Source organism: Peromyscus californicus, unplaced genomic scaffold, assembly GCF_007827085.1.
Source record: "Peromyscus californicus insignis strain IS unplaced genomic scaffold, ASM782708v3 Scaffold_22__1_contigs__length_63687245, whole genome shotgun sequence".
Classification (NCBI taxonomy): Eukaryota; Metazoa; Chordata; class Mammalia; order Rodentia; family Cricetidae; genus Peromyscus; species Peromyscus californicus.
This window is the reverse complement of record NW_026294525.1, coordinates 54,740,441-54,759,795: the sequence shown is the minus strand read 5'-3', so window position 1 is coordinate 54,759,795 and position 19,355 is coordinate 54,740,441. Positions and strand designations below refer to the sequence as shown.

Genomic DNA, 19,355 nt, shown 5'->3' with positions numbered 1-19,355 from the left:
ACCTGTTGCCTCAACTCTGCAGCCCCCACCTTGTTTTCAGGGTTTCTCACTAGTCTAGAACTCCCCAAGGAGGCCAGGACACCAGCTGGCTAGTGAGTCCTAGGCATTGATTTGCCTGTCTCTAACTCTCTGGAATTTTAAACACATAGCCACACACAATTTCATAGGTTAGTTCTGGGAATCAAACTCACGTCCTCAGATTTACAAGACGAGTGCTCTGCTGACTAAGCTTTCTGCCTAGCCCTCAAAGTACCAATATTTTAAAAATCTGACATGTAACAATGCATTTTTCTAAAAAAAGGAATTATGTGGAAATTTACTAATCATAAATCTGATTTTACAAAAAGCAGTCTGTTTTATCTAATTACTATTTCTGAAAAGTATATGAAGATATTTTATGTTTTGTGTTATATGTTATTAATTTAAAATTATCTTATTATAGCAACAAAAATAACATTTTCTTTGAGAGTAATTCATGTTCTTAATCTATTTAACCGAACTGAAAATGTTAAGTTCTAGTATAAATGAGGAAGAATCTTTGAGAGGACTTCAGTTTCATGAGAACAGAACTAGCTTTGTCTCTCATTAATGGAGCTTTAGCTATTCCCTTGTGTTTCTAGAAGTTAAAATATAAGACTACTATTTCAGTGGAGGGACTTAAGAGCATAAATATGGAAACTTTGTTAATTAATATTAAACTTGGCCACACATTATATTCTGTTCTCACAGGAACAAACTGAATACCACAATGATGAAATATGATATAAAAGAATTTATGATTAAATTGAAAACATTTAAACAATGTCATAATGCAATTTTAAAAACATATGTAAGGCTGGTCCAGTGGGAATAGGTTATCATCCGAGTGGTAAAAAAGTACATAATTAATATTAGAGGCTAACTAGATTTCCTTTTTTGCAAGGATCTCACAGTTTAAAATATCCATCTCTCACTAGACCTTTACCCTGAAATCATGCAGTCCATATTATACTTGCAATTAGAGTTGCTTTCAATTTTTTTCCCTTAAGAGACTTTATGCATTTATGACACTTGAAATAAACAATGATCAGAAAATGAACCCAAAATTCTTTTACTTGCCACTTGGCATCCAACCATTCCTGTTAGACATCTGGGGAGACCTACACAGCACCACGATGAAGCTCAGCCCCACACAGTGTCTGGCAGAGGGTGATGAGAATGGCACATTGTCTGCTTGGTCTGAACAGAGGTCACAGCAGGGAAAGCATCTGCTAAGATAATGTGAATGGAGGAAACAACTATAATTGCCTCATTAAAAGACCTCTGGCCAAATAATCACAAGAAGAAAGGACTAGGAAAACCACCCCAAAATTAGGTCTATAATACGGAAAATGGGGGAGGGGCAGAATTTTTAAAAGCGCAGAGAGAGAGAGAGGGGGGGGGGGGAGGGGCTTGGGTAAACTGTTGGTTTCACTAACTTCCTTAGGTGCTACCTACATAAATGAACAAAAACTTAGACGCAACAATTCAGTTCTCCGGAGAGCTGTAGTCCTTAGCAGTTGTTGGAAAGTAAGGATGCAGACTCACAACAACCCAGGACACAAACATGCACTGGAGTGCTGTGTGGCGCTTCCAACAAAGGGCCAACATGGGAACTGGAAAGGCATGCCTACTAGTCTAAATTCTGGAATTTCTGTATGAAAAGCGTGTAACTAGAAAGCTTAGGAAAGATTGCTTTAAGAAGCAGGATGTAAAACTTTAACCAGCAAAGTGTCAAAAAGACAAAGCAGAAGAAAAGACTCAACTGTCTCCACCTGGTCAATGCTTTTCTTCTTTCTATCTTCACCTTTTAAAAATTCTACTTTTCTTGCAATTCAACAGTGTGTACCTAGTGCTATAGTTTGATCACTTCAAATTAGGAGACAGTAGAAGCATTTGCATTTTATTCAACATTATTAATAAGTATTTCATAGTAAATATTAGGAAATGTTTTTTCAAAATAAATAAGTATCCAAACTGGTTCACAGATTAAAATGTAATGACACTGAGACAAATTATTTTGCATTTCCTGATATTTTGGGTTAAGCTGTATGAACGTAATCTATATCATACAATTAAAATGTATTAATGATATAACAGTACCCTAAAGTTAAACTTTTTTCTGAATCCAACAGACACAGTAAAATGAGCTTGTTACACCCCTAAGCCAGGTTTAAAATAAGCAAGCATGTGATGACTTTGATGCTCTGCACCCAAAATGTGCTGGCTAATTTTTCCATTCCATTTACCATTCCAATCTTTAAACTGCCTTAATCTCCTGCCCTCAGATGTTGATCTTGTAAGAATAGGGGTCATAGGTCAGGACAGACAGACCTCAAAGGCTCTGGCCTATCAATTCATGCCTGAAAGATTTCTCTGCCACAATAGGAACCTACTAAACAGCAAATTCCTAAATCTAATCACACAAGTATCAGGGTGAAACATTTATTGGAATTTGTCGATTTACATCTTTTCAAATACCTCTGGCACCTAAATAGCATTTTAATTTTCTTTTGGAAATAGGTTCTGAGATATAGTAAACATGAAAATAATACCACTTACAGACTTCTTAAAGTCAAACAACAAACTCTAAGCATGCCTTATTATTTTCAGGAATGCTATTAAGATTTCAAAAGACACATCACCAGATTTCCGGGGTAAGGGAAGGCCTACCAGTACCCAATTTGTAGCGCTCCTGTTCTAAGAGTGAACAAGGGCATCATGCAAATATTTTCCATGGGATAAATAGAACATACAACTCTTCATTAAGCAATGTCTGCCAATTTTTCTAACCCTGAATCTCTTCTAAAACTTTCTTACAAATTTAAAATAATTTGAGCCCACCAAATCACAGTTTTGTAAAAATTAACTATCATACATCTCATGTAAAAACCAGGGTCGTGTGTGTGTGTGTGTGTGTGTGTGTGTGTGTGTGACTCTGAGTTGAGTTTAAACCAGATACCATATAATTAGATTCTATTTATACTCACCCTGGTCTTCTTGACCATAAAGACAGCATATCACAATGTGTCATTTTAATACTGGACTACCAGGAATGCCAAACTCAGAATCAGTGTAAATAAAAACCATTTAATTGTACCAAATAAAGGAATTCCCTGAATTTCCACTCAAAAACAAAAACCCTTTGCAATTAATATTCTTTAGAAACAAAATACTACTTTAAGTTATATAGAAGATGAAAAAAGTACTAACATGCTGATATGGATTAAAAAATCAAATATTGAACCAAAATAATTGGAAGCACTGGAATATTCTCTCAGTTACTTTTAAAAATCTAAATTATTTCTTATGAATTCAAGGCACAGCTGTTAGAAAAGGCTTCCATTATCATCCAGTGTGTGGTGGGTCAGGAGATGGGAGAACAAAGACAACAGTCACTCCACTGGGTGGAGACAGAGCTACAAGAGGAAAGAGAGAAACTGTGAACAGAGAAGTCCTAGAACCAGACAGTATACCCCAGATCCATCTTCTGTATGTGAATTCACTACAGATGTCCTGAAAAGTTACATGTACTTCATTTACTAATTATTTAGTATCAAGTCATTTTATCTGTACAAAGATTTCTAGACCATTAGTCTCACGCAAGTCTGTTTAGTCATTCCAAACATCTGCAAGTATAAACTAAAATTTCATAATGAAATAGTTAATTCCACAATGTAATTTGACAATATTAATTCGTGTAAATATAATGGCAGTCAAAATTATCATTTTATTAGTTTACTACAAATTTAACTGTTAAAATTTACTTTTTGTTTTCATCGTAAACTGTGTTCTTTGGAGAAAGGTACCAAGACTAAGCTTTAAGAAAAAAATCATAAGGTCTCCAATTTCTCATTAGCCACCTTCATTTTTTTTTTTTTTTTGGTTTTTCGAGACAGGGTTTCTCTGTGTAGCTTTGCGCCTTTCCTGGAACTCACTTGGTAGTCCAGGCTGGCCTCGAACTCACAGAGATCCGCCTGGCTCTGCCTCCCGAGTGCTGGGATTAAAGGCGTGCGCCACCACCGCCCGGCCCACCTTCATTTTATAATGAGGAAAACTATAAGGGGTTTTGTCTCCTTACTCTTCTGAAGATGAACATAAAACAAACTAAACAGTAAAAACAAAATTATTTCATCTCAAATTGTAAGAAATCTTTTCTAACATGGAAGATTTAACCATACAGAATGAACATTCTTCATTTCAACAGACAATATTTCAACAGTTCATATGATTCATAAATTAAAATAAATCAATCTAAATGTTAAACTAACTATAAAGCTAACTCTAATTGGATCATTAAGTAAATGCAAAACATCTAACTATAATAAGAATTCTCTTTTTTATTTTGTTTTGTCGAGACAGGATTTTTTCATGTCACTCTGGCTATCCTGGAACTTTCTCCAGGCTGTAGACGAGGCTGGCTTCAAATTCAGAGATCACTTGTCTCTGCCTCCCACGTGCTGATTTTAGAGAGGGAGGCCACCATGTCCACCTTTTAAGCAAAGGATTCTTTTTTTTGTTTTGTTTTGTTTTTTTCGAGACAGGGTTTCTCCATGTAGTTTTGGTGCCTGTCCTGGATCTTGTTCTGTAGCCCAGGCTGGCCTTAAACTCACAGAGATCGACCTGGCTCTGCCTCCCGAGTGCTGGGATTAAAGGCGTGTGCCACCACCGCCCAGCAGCAAAGGATTCTTAAACATGACATCAAACAAAGGTTAGTTAAACTGTCCTCATCAAAATAAAAAGTTTTACACTACAAGATTATCTACAAGAGAGGAAAACAGACTATAGAATAAAAGAAAATATTTAGAAAAAGTTTATCTGGCAAATGTCCTGTATCATAATGTATATTAAAAGCTCTCAGAGTAACAAGAAAATAAACATCTCAGTTTAAAAAAAAAAAAGGCAAAGATAACCAGTTTGCCAGAGGATAAAGTCAGCAGCGTCAAAATGCCTTGGACAATGTTCAGCATCAGCAGCCATAACCACAACAATACACCCTAATTACAACCATGACCACCACATATACGGGCTTATGTTCAGTTGAAAACATCAATTACTGGCAAACATGCATAGCAGGTGGTTTGCACACTGCTGACAGAATTACAGAAGAATGTGACTCCTCTGCAAAACCAAGGTAAGCACGGACCCACAACCACAGTATATTACAGCTGTTCCACTCCAAAACCCAAGACTAATGTGCATAAAAACTCATACTTGAGTCTTTGTACAATCTGTTCATAACTGCCACAACTGGAAAATACCCAAATCCCTCAACAGATGAATTAGATAGACACTGCTATAGCCTAATAATGGAATATTACCCAACAATATAAAAGAATGAACTACTGACACATTCAACATTGCGGATAAATTTCAAAAGCATGATGATGGAAGAAAAATAAAACATTTCAAAAGGTTATGAAACAAATCTGATCATATGCCAGCCACAAAAGCAAAAACAGTCATAATATGAAAGCACACATTACTGGTCGCCAAGGTTATATAGACAGGAGCGGGTAGCTATAAAAGGCGGTGAGCAGCTATAAAAGGCGGTGAGCAGTTGTTTGTCGACTGTAATTGCCTGATCTGAATAAATCCTAATGGTGAGAGGAGCAATGTATGCATGTGAGCATTCACAGAACTGTGCATAAAAATATAAATTGTTATGACAGTTTGATAAATAAAATAAAATCAATATTCCAATCAAGCAAAACATACAAAAAGGTACCAGTGTTAATTTTTCTCTTAAAAAGAATTAACTGGAAGTCTGCCTTTTTCAAGCTTCAGTAAACCAAATCAACTACTGACTGTCATTTTTTAACTATCCAGCATTAAGACCAAGGCCTTGCACATAACAGGGCAAGAGCTTCCCCATGAACCCATATCCCCAGCCCTACCACCATTACTTTCCGTTTTGCAAACTCTAGGTTCAAAGGAGGCTCACACCAGTACAAATCTCCACATGTGCTCTCCTCCTGCTTGCACTGCTTGTACGCTAGGAGTTCTGTGCCAAGTCTTTGAAACTTCAATCTAACCACACTCTTTCTGTCTACCTTTACATCTAAAGGCACCAGAAGAATGAGAGGTATGAGTTTTGAAACACTGGGATGAATCTAGATTGTAGTCTGTATTTGTGTACTAGTCCCTTAAAGGTAGATTGAGGTTATTCATCTTCAGCAAGGCTGTCATGGGAGTCATATTGTGCAGTATTCTATCAGATGCCATATACTTTAAGTATTCCCATTACTGATCATTTTTATCTTTGACCATGTGACCAAGATGTTATCGGACAGACTTCTCTATTTATTTACTTTTGTAATTAGTAAGCATTTTGTTGGAAGAGATGCCTTAAGACTGTAAGTAATCCACTCCTCATCACACTGGAAAATTTTCATTTATTTCTATGTCAGAGCCATTGGTTTCCTCTCCAGGATTGATAATCTATAGAGCTGTTATTGACTTAAGTACTCAAATTTCCATCCTACCAACACCTCCTAGCCAGCTTCTACACCTGTTTGACAGGCCCCTATCATTTTTTAGATACTGCTCATCATCTAACTCCATTTTCATGTAGGCTAATTATAGTCAGACCTCAGAACTGTGCTTTCAATTTCATCTTTAACCCAAAGAGTCACTGCGGCCATGGCCTCCTCTCTCCTGCAGGCTGACTCCTCCTTTCCTATTAAACCACCTCCCATCAACACATACCCATTCTGTTATTTCTTTTTTTTTTTTTTTTTTTGGTTTTTCGAGACAGGGTTTCTCTGTGTAGCTTTGCGCCTTTCCTGGAACTCACTTGGTAGCCCAGGCTGGCCTCGAACTCACAGAGATCCGCCTGGCTCTGCCTCCCGAGTGCTGGGATTAAAGGCGTGCGCCACCACCGCCCGACTCATTCTGTTATTTCTTAACCTTTACAAAATGCCCCCATACTGCATTTGCTGCTTCTGCTTCCTCTCCTGTCCTTTTCTGCTGAACAAGACACACAAGCTTTCATTTCCACCAGTCTGCAGAGCTGTTCTTGTTATGTCCAGTAGTCACTTCTGTGTTGCTAAGCAGCTGGTGTCTCGGTGCTCATCATAATCATTATCATCAGCATCTCTGAACAGTCTTCCAAGACAAAACCCTTCTAGATGGTCTCCCACTCTCTTTAACTGCTCCTTCTAAGCACTAGAATGATCCAGGGCTCATTCCTCTTTCCACTATGGGTATAAATATCATTTCACTGAATACTGCTGAACTTTTACCTTCAGCCCTAGAACTCGTATCATGTACCTTTCCACTTAATTCGTAACCCTCCTGCATATTCATCATGCCCCAAGCCAAGCTGTCCATGTGTTGCTCCTTCTGCAGTTTTTCCCATCTTGGCAACTGGTCCCTCCATCTTTCTTGTTGCCCAGGCCAAACAAACCTTGGAATCATCCTGGACTCTTCTTCTCTCACAGTCCACATCTGATCCATCAGTAAATCCTGCCGTCTCCACCTTCAAAACATATAGGAATTTCGCTCACCATTTCTATGTCTACCACCCCAATCCAAACCACCACAGGAATAGCATCCCTTATTGATTTCTCAGCTTCCACTTTTGCTTCTTCAAATTAGCTGAAGTAACAGCTGTCAGAAGGTACTTTAAGGAATGTTACAACTTAGATCTAAATGCTCTGAAGAGCTTATGTTAAAGGCTTGGCCCCTGGGCAGCGGTGTTCAGAAGTAGGACCTTTGGGAAGTGGTTCACTTTAATAACATCAATGGGTTCACAGCTTAACAGGAAACTGGATTTAAGAAGATGGGGCTTAGTTGGCAAAAAGAGATTACTGAGGATGTACCTTTGAGGCCTCTGCCAACTCTCTCTCCTTTCCAATAGTCATGAAGTGAGCAAAATAAATTTCTCCTTTTTAAAGTTAATTTTCTCAAGTATTTTGTCATAGCAACAGAAAGTCAACTGGCATAAAAAGGTACACTAGATTATGAGATTATGTTGCTTTTTAAACTCATTCTAATGATGTTCCATTTTTCTTTTATAGTCAGAGTTCACACTGCTGCAGTCAAATGTTACAAAAGACAAAAGCCACTGAGGTCCGTAGCTGTGTAACTAAAAAGACTACATAATATTCAGAAAACTATCTCACTTTTGTTGTTATTCTCTGCTCTAGTTATTCTGGACAGCAGTTTAGAACCAGGTTCCAAAACCTTTCAGAACATAATCTTTGGTCCAGATTTTCAATAGTACATATTTATTCTAAAGATATAATCAGACAATATTTCAAAAATGTACACATAAGAATTGATAAAATGGTGCTGATTTCAAAGCACAGAAAACAGACTCAATAGCCCTAACAGCATTGCTTGTAAATTTTGGCAGATTCATATAGTGAGAATGTATGTAGCTATTAATTAATGACATATAAGAGATGGTTTAAAAAAACAACAAAAAGACAGTATATAGTTTATGACTTCTGCCTGCATTTGGGATTTCAAGTGACTTTCCCAGTTTTTTAATGTTTGAATTTTCAAAGTGTGAGTTGTCATTTTAAAAACAGACAAAGCAGTAAGCACACTCTCTTTGGAAAAAGCATGTGGTGAATCAGAAAACTGTACACAGAGAGAGGCATTTCTTCTGAGAGAACCTGAGCTCCTCCTCTGGTCTTCCAACAGGCTGGGGAATGGTAATCACAACACTGTCCCACACTTCATGCTAACTGGGCCTCAGCACTCTGAAGAGAGTCCAAACTGCAAGACAAGACTGTCTTCTTGACCCGGTCTCTTCAGCTACAGTGATGCCATTTTCTTTCGGCTAGGCTCCATAAAATCCATACACAAAACGGTAAGAAACTTTTACAAATATTTCCCAAATATAACACACTCACAAGTCAGCCGCACATTACCTGTCTCCCTTTGGTTTTCTCTTCTGCAGGGCCTTCCCTTTGGGTCTTCTTTCACTTCCTAAGCAGGGGCTCCCACCTGGTCCTGTTACCCGTATTGACTCAAGGCCTTTGGGGGATTTTTTAAATGTAAATTCCACTGGCTCTCCTTCTTTTAAGCTTCTAAATCCTTCCATGAATAGTTTGCTCTGTAAAGAGTAGGGGAAAGAGAGATATCATGATTATCACTGCTTTATAAGTTATCTGAATAATTTTAAGATTATCAAAGCAAGAAATTCTGTTACCCATTACAAATGTATAGGTTTTGTTTTATTTTATTGAAGTTTGATAAACCTTACAATGCTGGCAGTTAAAAGCCTATACCATTTGGTAAAAAGCAATTTAGTGATACAGAAATGTAAATGTACACATTCTTCTCCCATCCAGTCTACCACAAAGGTTCTAGTATAAAGCCAAAGCGATACCACCATCCTGACCTGAGATCAGGCCCCAGGACCATGTGCAAAAGGAGAGAACTGACTCCAAGCTGTCCTCTGACCTCCACATGAGCATCATAATCACACACACACACACACACACACACACACACACACACACACACACACGCAATAAATAAGTGCAATAACACTTTTAAAAAGAAGATCTTACTATATATAAACAGTATTTATTTTTTTAAGCAACTACAGCAGTGTCTGGTAAAAGAAATTATATCAGCCTTAAGAACATTTTAATCCCATTGATTAAACAAATTCTACTAGAACTATATAATATAATATTATCAAGATTATCTTTATTAAGATTTTTATTTAGCTCTGGACAGGTAGTTTTTCTGTTACTGCCTTACCCACTGCTCTCTTTGTAGTATGTTAAATAACGTCTTTTTTCCTTTAAAAAAATAAAGGTACTTAGTGCTACATGTATTGATGTAGGAAGACAAACATGTGATATTGTTGTGCCTAAAAAAGAATAAAGAACATGTGCCTACCATAATGCCATCAACAGTTTTTCTTTTATTTTTTGAGATTACACTCATTTCCCCTTCCCTTTCCTCCATCCCAGCCCTCTTTGTTATCCTTCAAATTCATGGCCTCTTTCTTCATTCATTGCTATTACAGTCAATAATGTTATATTTAGTGATACATATTTATACAAAAATCACTAATACAACCTGCCCAGTCTGTATAATGTTGCTCATATGAATATTTTCAGGGACAACCATTTGGTATTGGGTAGGAAATACAATTTTTAAAGACTCATATTTATTTCTGTAGCGATGGAGTACAGACAGAGCAAAACACTAAATCATAGAGTCATGAATCACTTTCTCTACTCTGTTGTAAGCACAAAGTTTTCTATGATACTTTATTGTGTTTCAGGAAGATTTTCTACTAGAACAATTGACTTTTATAACTTATAGCTATTATTTTAAAATTTTTTCTCAATGACAAAATCATAACCTGGATTTCAAACATTCCTTCACTCTTTTAATATTACTTTTTCTGTCAAGGTGAATATGCTGATTCAAAATGTACTAGGATAATTAAATCACTAGTTTTTTATTTACCTGTCTGGATTCCTTTTTGTGTATTTTGCAAATCCAACTTGGAAGACCTCATAGTTTGCAAGGATTTTTCTGATCTAATGTGGAAGATCTCAAAGTGTGTAAGGACTTTTCTGATCTAACATGGAAGACTCTGCCATTTGTAAACACTTTTCTGCATTGTATGGCAAAAGAAGAAGCAGTTACTGTCTTTTCTGATGATGTATAAACTCAGGCACTTTGTTCTTAGTAACAGCAGACCTGAAAAACAGATTGTGAATGAAGGGTTTGTGCTCCTGTGAATGTGTAAAATGTTGTTTCTCCTTGGAACAGCCACCTTATCATATTAGTATCAGAATCTTGGAACAGTCACCTTATCATATTATTATCAGAATCGTCCTCCCCTTCCCAACTCTCTCCAGGATAAAAATCTTAATGTTGCTTAATCCAGCAATGTCCTGATTTAGTTTATCAGAGGCCAGAAAACCATGACTTCAAGTTCACAACCCTAAAACCATCTATCTGCTAGGTTTTAGACCTGTTTTGCATCCTGCCCCCAGGAATTCACAGCTCCCAAGTTGGAAACCAGTGAGCAGTTGCTGGGGGCTGGGCCTGCTAGCAGGACCCCAGGTCAACTGGACTCAGGCTTTCTAGAGACTGTGAATTGCAGTCTCTCTGTATTCCCACCATGATGCTGTCTACCCACTAGACCTTTTCCGCAGGCAGAAACAGTGCCCCCAGTACCTGAGTACCTGACTTTGAACATCCTGAACTACGAACTACATAAGCCTCTTTTATGTATAAAATTTGTCTTCATTACAGTAACAGTAAACTGGCTGCTAGATACAGTAGTCCCCTAGTTTGCTTCCCACAGTTTCCATTACCAAAGGGAACAGTAGCTAGAAAATACTAAATGAAAACATTCAGAAATAAGTGATAAGCTTAAGATGTAAATCAATTTGAGTAGTGGGATGAAATTTCTGGCATCCCACCCTATTGCAAAGAGGATGAATCATCTCTTCAGTATCCTGTGTTCCTACTTCCTACTGATCATTAGTGAGCAGTCATAACGTTCATCAGATCCACCTGACCCCCCCAACTGAAATGGCCCCTAAGGAAAACAGTAATGTTGACGATGCAGTTATGCTGGAATGATGCTCTAGAGTACTTTAAGTTAAAAGGCGAAAGGCAATGACTTAATAAGGGAATAAGAATACCCACAAGCTGAGGTTGTAGAGAGTGACAATGAAGCAAATCTATCCACGGCACTGCTGAAAGGAAAGGGAATTCATTGTTCCTTCTCAAACTGCAGAAGTTAGGGCCACAAAGCATAGTGCTTAGTGAGGAAGAAAGGGACATTCGTAAATGACTTAAATAAGGAAACACAGTGTATAGAGGGTTTGGTCCAGTGTTTCCCCTGCATCCTCCTCCAGCACCCAATGGACATCTTAGAATATATATTCCACATAAAAAAAGGAAACTAATTATAAGTAGCCTAAATAATTACATGGGATGCATAATGATATTACTTCAAAATTTAGTACAAAGGGAGACTATTCATTGTGAAAATAACATGTACAATAAAAGAAAAAAAGACTGTTTCTGGTACAGGTCATGTGACAGTGAAATTTTTCAGGTTGAAGTCTGAATTTGACAGACCTTTTCTGCTGTCTGGTGGAACATGGGGAGGGAAAGAGATCATGACTAAATCATCTCTGTTAAAGCCATCTGAACAATTCTAGAGCAGCTTTTCTTTCCTCCCTTCCCCCTAAATCAAGCTCACTTACTGTAAATCAGGAGAAGTGGAGTTAAAAGTTGACTATCGACTACAGAACTAAGGAACAGCTGTTTAAGCCACAGCTCTCCTAAGTTCACACTTCGTTTCTGTAACAAGCGAAGTCTACAGTACATTGGTGTACTTTTACCAACTTAATGATTGTATTCTTCATTAAGATAGGCATAGTTTTCAGTTTACACTCAGGCCTAAGGATCCCCAGATCCAACCGGGTGGCAAGAGAGAAGAGACTGCCACCAAGCTGTCCTCTGAACACCATATGGCAGGCCCACATACTACACACACACACTATAAAATTCTAAAACAAAGTTTTTTTAATCACCATGTCTTTGTAATTAAAGAGAACTCTTAGCAAATATACTGTTTAAATATCAAAATAACTCAAATATAAATGGTAAAGATTTGCTGAAAGGGAGAACTATATTATTTTATGTCAAAATCAACCTTTAACCCTGATTTACTAATTTTTATGAATGGCTCCATTGTTTTAGATATATATTGTTACTGATCTTGTGCATATTTAAGTCATAACCTCTCTTTCATTTGTCACATCCATCTCACTGGATTGCCATTCCTCTTTCAGTCCCAGTATCTTCTACTAGAATAAGTATAATAGTTTCTTCAGAGCTCATGCAGCACTGAGTCCCCTCTCTGATGCCCTTGAATGCTGTCTCTCAATTAACTCCACCTTTTAGTCTCAACTCAGAGTTTTACTGCCTTCTTAGACTGTAGGTTAAGAGCACTTACTACTCCTGCAGAGGACCCAAATTCAGTTCCCAGCACCTATATAGCAGCTCACAACCCTCTGCAACTCCAGTCCTAGGGGATCCAACACCATTTGGTCAGCACTGCATGTACATGGTATACTTACATGCATGTGGCAAAACACCCATACACATAAAATAAAAGTAAATATTTATTATTTCAGATAAAAAGAGGGAAATGTGGAGATATATTGTGTACCCTAATAAACTTGCCAGAGGATCAAAGGACAGCGCTAGCCACTTGATAGAGGTCAGGCAGTGGTGGCACACACCCTTCCACTGGAAGTAATACGTAAACAATTTCCTCAGTCTATAGTTTATTATTACATGGATGACATTTTACTAGCTAATTCAAATGTAGATACTTTAGAAACAATATTTGAAGAAGTAAATAAAATTTTGCCTTGTTGGGGATTACAAATTGCTCCTGAAAAGATGCAAAGGAGATTCTATTAATTATTTGGGATATAAAATAGGTCTACAAAAAATTAGACCCCTAAAGGTCCAAATAAGGAGAGATCGATTATGGTGTCCAACTTTCAAAGATTATTAGGAAACATTTTCAATCTACTGACCACTATTGGGGCAAAAAACGATGAACTCAGTAATTTGTTCAAAACCTTAGAGGGTGACAAGGACTTTAATAGTCCAAGAGAATTATCAGCTGAAGCTGAGAGAGAATTGGCTTTGGTGGAAAAGAAAATACAGGATGTACATGTGGATTGTGTGGATCCAAAGATTGATTGCATTTTGGTTATTCTACCCTCTAAGCATTTTTCTACAGGAATTTTAATGCAGAGGGAAGATATTACATTGGGATGGATATTACTACCAAATAAACAAAATTAAAAAGTAAAAAATTAAAAACTTATGTGGAAAAGATCTGAGTAGATTTTAAAAGGAAAACTCAGACTTCATCAATTAGCAGGAATAGACCCAGCAGAAATTGTCATACCTTTAACTAATGATGAAATTGACAAATTATGGACAGTAAGTGAACCTTGGCAAAGATCTTGCAGTAAGTTTTTGGGAGAGATTAACAGCAAACAGCCCAAAAGCAATAGAATTGAACTTATAAAGAGAGCTGATTGGATCCTGCCTCAAATTGTACAGGAAACAGCAATATCTGGATTCCTTACATTTTATACAGATGCAAACCAAAAGGGAAAGTCAGGTTACAAATCAGAAAATTTAAATAAAGTGGTTCAAAGTCCTTATAATTCTGTCCAAAAATTGGAATTATATGCCATTCTGATGGTATTAATGGATTTTTCGGAAACTCTCAACATAGTTACTGACTCTCAGTATGCTGAAGAATGGTCTTACATATTGAGACTACAGAATTTATCCTTGAAGAGTGAGAATTAACTTCATTATTTATTCAATTACAAAAAATAATCAGGAATAGGAAGCATCCCTTATATATAACTCACATCTGATCCCATATGAGTCTGCCAGGTCCTCAAGCAAAAGATAATGATGAGATTGATAAAGAAATGTGCTGGAGGCCTCAGAATTTCATAAAACAAACAACAAACAAACATGTCAATAGCAAAGTTTTAAAAAAGGATTTTTCCATAACCTGGCAACAAGCCAAGGAAATTATATGGAAATGTCCTACTTGTTCTTTTTACAGTGCACTACCAGCAAGATGTAACCCAAAGGGTACTCAGAGGAAAAAAATCTAGCAGATGGATGTGTTTCACTTTGCAGAATTTGGAAAATTGAAATATGTACACCACACCATTGATACCTATTCAGGATTTCAATGGGCAACTGCTCTCAGTTCTGAAAATGCTGATTCTGTAATCACGCATTTGCCAGAAGTTATGGCCATCATGGGGATACCTGCAAAAATTAAAACTGACAATGCTCCATCATATGTCTCTGTTAAAATGAAACAGTTTTTTGCTTATTACAATATAAAGCATATTACAGGTATACCACATAATCCTACAGGTCAAGCAGTTATAGAAAGATCAAACAGAACTCTAAAGGATATGCTAAATAAACACAAAGGGATAACAAAAGCCCCCAGAAAGAGATTACATAATGCTCTATTAACTTTGAATTTTCTCAATGCTAATAAGAAAGGAACAACAGCTGCAGGGAGATGCTGGATAACAGAAAAAACTACAGAATTAAATCAGCCTGTATACTTTAAAGATGTGCTGACCTCAGAATGGAAAACAGGGTATGTATTATGCTGGGGACGAGATTTTGTTTCTACAGGGGAAGAAAAGCTATGGATACCATCAAAATTGATAAAAGTTCAATTTGAACAAGAAAGACTTCTAATTAGAAGAGGTGATAGTTCATCAACCAGCATGACCATTCAGTTTAAACTAACTTATACCACTAACAAATGCTTTTCATTTGATCAGATATAACTTGCCAAAAAAGAATCTCCCCAAAGTTAGGGTTAGGGAAGGTCTTTGTTTTTGTCTTTCAGGAGAATGAAGGCTAAGGTATCTGAAGAACACTGGACAAATAAGAAATATGAAGAAAAAGGATAAGTCATCCAGAAAAAATGTCCCAAGAAAAAGAGTAAATTGATCTATTGGTATATCACATATCTAACAGGGTAAAATTTCATAAGTCTTTCTAAATGTTTGCTTCTGCTCTTCTCTACAGACACATAATGCAAATGGTCTTCATGTAGTCCCAGTTCAATTAAAAATTAAAGCTGGCTTTGGAGTTGGAGCATGGCTCTCTCCTTCTCTAAACCTAAGCATGCTTGTTAAAAGGAAAATCCAAAATCTGTTTCATGTCAAAAGAGCCACCTGACATGGGACAGAAGAAAAATCAAAATTAAGGGACTATTCTATTGCCACTAATCTCATAATTCTTTGGTTTTCTTTTGACTCTTTAAAACTTTTCTTAAGGTATGAATTTTATATCAAAATTTATAATACACACACACACACACACACACACACACACACACACACACACATATATATATATATATATATATACTTTTAAGACTTTTGTCATATATTAATGGCCATATAGAGTACTAACTAATTCTAGAGAAAAGGCTTCATCCAGCATCCTGTACATGACTTTGGGTTTGAGTCTCTATCAGTTTTCTGCACTGAACCATGACCACGCCTAAAAACGACTTTGAAGTCTCCAAAAAGATGATGGGGCCCCACAATGACGATTTAATCAGGACGATGATAATACCACTGAGCTGACAAACACCACTCAAAGATTGGCTTTGGACTACAAACTGCTCAGGACAATTTCAAGAGATGGCTAGCTGAGATGATCCAGATTCACAGACCCCTCATTTAAGGACTTGAGACAAGCCCTGCATTTTCCCATTATGCAGAGACTGAACAACAAATGATACAGCTATCTCTTCCAGGATTTGACAATTAACCCCAAATTTTTCTTTTCAGGATCCCCTAAAAATGCATTTGTCCCCAGACAGCAGGAAGTAATTTTAAGAACACGACGCCCACATTCCCAAGAGGTGGGGTTGGTGATTTTTGGTCACTCAATGGATTATGGATAATTATCATTGTTTGGGATGGTTGGTTACAAGTTTTTATTGTTAATGGTCAGGATAAAGGCTAAGCAAAGGAGATTAGATTTAGGGTTCTTGTTTGAAAAAAAAGAAAATACAAGAAAAAAAGAGGACATAGATATGACAAAAGGTAGATTATTGAATCTACTCAGAAAAAAAGAGAATATGGATATGATAAGATAAAAAGGCAGATTATTGAATCTATTTTTAGGAAGCAACTAATAGTTTTAAATATTTTACATTAGATTGGATTCTTGTATATTATATACAATTTTTGTATATTGATACAAATTTGAGATTAATTTTGTTAGAAAATACTCTACATATATTTCTAATCTTGTTCAAGGTATTATACCTATACAGCTCACTTAACAATGTAATGCAAATTGCTAGTCCTTAAAAGTTATTATCAACTAATTAGGATATAAAGAAATGCAAATGGGGCTGGAGAGATGGCTCAGAGGTTAAGAGTGCTGACTGCCCTTCCAAAGGTCCTGAGTTCAATTCCCAGCAACCGCATGGTGGCTCACAGTCATCTGTAATGAGATCTGGTGCCCTCTTCTGGCCTGCAGTCATACATGCTGTATACATAATAAATAAATAAATCTTAAAAAAAAAGAAATGCAAGTTAGTATTTAGTCACCTATTACAATTGAACATGTAGTCAGGTTAGGTATGTTTTAAAGGTCAAACAGACATTTTAGATCGACAGGTCATCTTCAAACATTTCAGAGATCTACAGAATATGGCATCTAAGATATTTTAATAACATAGCCTCTTTTCTTTCATGAAAATGAGACATATCTGCTCCTGGTAACACCAATCTTCAGAGAAGATGATGGGCATTGAAGAAATTCCTTATAGTTTACTTTCTTTGTGGCAAAAGTTAGCCACTGGGCAAGAAAGTGCCCTTACATTGATTGTTGACAGTATGCTGTCCAAATGGACAAGCAAGACACAAAAAAAAGCATTGCCGAACTTTGCCAAGACAAGGTAGGAAAGCCCTTTAGAAAATCCTGCTTCACAGATGAGTCTGTCAGATATACTAGACCTGTAGGCCAAAGATGGATGCCCCAATATTGCAGAGGAACCTTGAGTGACTGTCCAGGCAGCCAGCTGTTTCTGTCATTTCTCACATTTTTTGGAAGTCACTTGTTTGCTTACTCAGTTAATATTATTTCCTTCTCAGTTCTCTGAGGGAGTTGAAGACTAGGTAGTAATAGTTTTCCTTGTTAAGAAAATCAGAAAAGAAACTTACTACAGAAGTGTAAAGTGTGCAAGTTTGAAAGACATCAAAAGATAGTTTTCAGTTGGTAATAAAAGTTATGATAGAGAGTGAATTAGGCATAACATTTTGTACTCACCAAAATAGAATAAACAATGGAGTATTTTTTCTGAATCTGTCAAATGTTAATGGACAGGACATTATTAATGTAATTCTTGGCATGTATTTATTGTACTTATTGGATATGGTTTTTCTTGTATTAGTTATAGCCTTCTTTTATTATTTTAGACAAAAGGGGGAAATGTGGTAATGTATTGTGTACCCTAATAAACTTGCCTGAGGATCAGCCACTAGATTAGACATAGAGGTCAGGCAGTGGTGGCACACATCTTTAATCCCAGCACTTGAGATCTCATGCCTTTGCTTGGGAAGCACACTCGCCTTTAATCCCAGGAAGTAATATGGCAGGGCAGAGAAAGGTATATAAGATGTGAGGAAATGGGAACTCTTTCTCTTTAGACTGAGGATTTTGTAGAGGTAAGAACTAGTGGCTGGCTGTTCTGCTTCTCTGATCTTTCAGCTTTCACCCTGATATCTGGCTCTGGGTTTTTTTTTTTTAAGTCCATCTAAGATATGAACAAATAAATCTTTATAAAAATATAGTGTAACAATTTTTAAATCTATACATAAGAGTTATATAAGGCAAAAGTTTTAGTGTTTGTGCTTACGTTTTCATCTATACCATTTCTTTGATAAAACAAAAAATACTTTATGTAAGAGAGAACCACAACTATTGAGTGAATAAATGAACAAAGGAATGAAGATAATTTAGAACAAAATGCTAACCTGCGTATAAGAAAAATTTCATGTGTACAAGGGGCACATTAACTGTCAGTTTGCATATCAGTTAGCCTAGCCTGCACCATTAATTTGCATTCCTTTTCTTCCAATCAAGGTTGTTGTTTTTCTTTTTCTCCTGCTTCTTTTGGTCCAATTTTTAATTTTTAAATTACATTTATTTATTTGTGTGTATGCATGTGTAAAATGTGGGCACATGCATAAAAGTTCTCATGACGCTGTTCAAGGACAACTTGCTTGTTGGAAATTGGTTCTCTCCTTCCACCATGTGGGTTCTGGGCATAGAGATCAAGTTATCAGGCTACATGGCAAGCACCTTTACCCACCTAGAATATGGGCTTCCAATTTATGCTTGCAATGGGCTCAATATATGCTTGAGACAGACGGGACAGAATCAGGCTGGTTGGAACAAAAGGAAAAAAAGGCAATAAAAACTAGAGGCATCTTTTTTTTCTCTTTGAGGAAAGACTTCAAGAGCCCCAAAGTTTGATATGATGAATGTCAGAACCCCAAAGTCTGATATGATGAATGTCAGAGTTCTTGTTAGAAACCAATAAAAACTAGAGGCATCTTTTTTTCTCTTTGAGGAAAGACTTCAAGAGCCCCAAAGTTTGATATGATGAATGTCAGAGTTCTTGTTAGAAGCACAGACAAATTTTTCTTGGGAAAAAAGGTTTACATGTATATACACACATTCTCCAAAGTGAAAGACAATTCTTGGAAAACTACCCTTCTGGCTTC

General features: G+C 36.7%; 1 protein-coding gene across 7 annotated transcripts in view; it reads right to left on the bottom strand.

Annotated features, from left to right (window-relative positions):
• Window positions 1-19,355, bottom strand: part of Lin28b (lin-28 homolog B) — a 110,259-nt gene that overhangs the window by 34,777 nt on the left and 56,127 nt on the right. For all 7 annotated transcript variants that reach the window (XM_052751394.1, XM_052751393.1, XM_052751398.1 and 4 more), the window contains 2 exons: window positions 8,901-9,085; window positions 7,427-7,498 (listed from right to left, as the gene is read on the bottom strand). In XM_052751394.1, coding sequence (XP_052607354.1) covers window positions 7,427-7,498; window positions 8,901-9,085 — 257 coding nt within the window. The remainder of the gene's footprint in view (window positions 1-7,426; window positions 7,499-8,900; window positions 9,086-19,355) is intronic.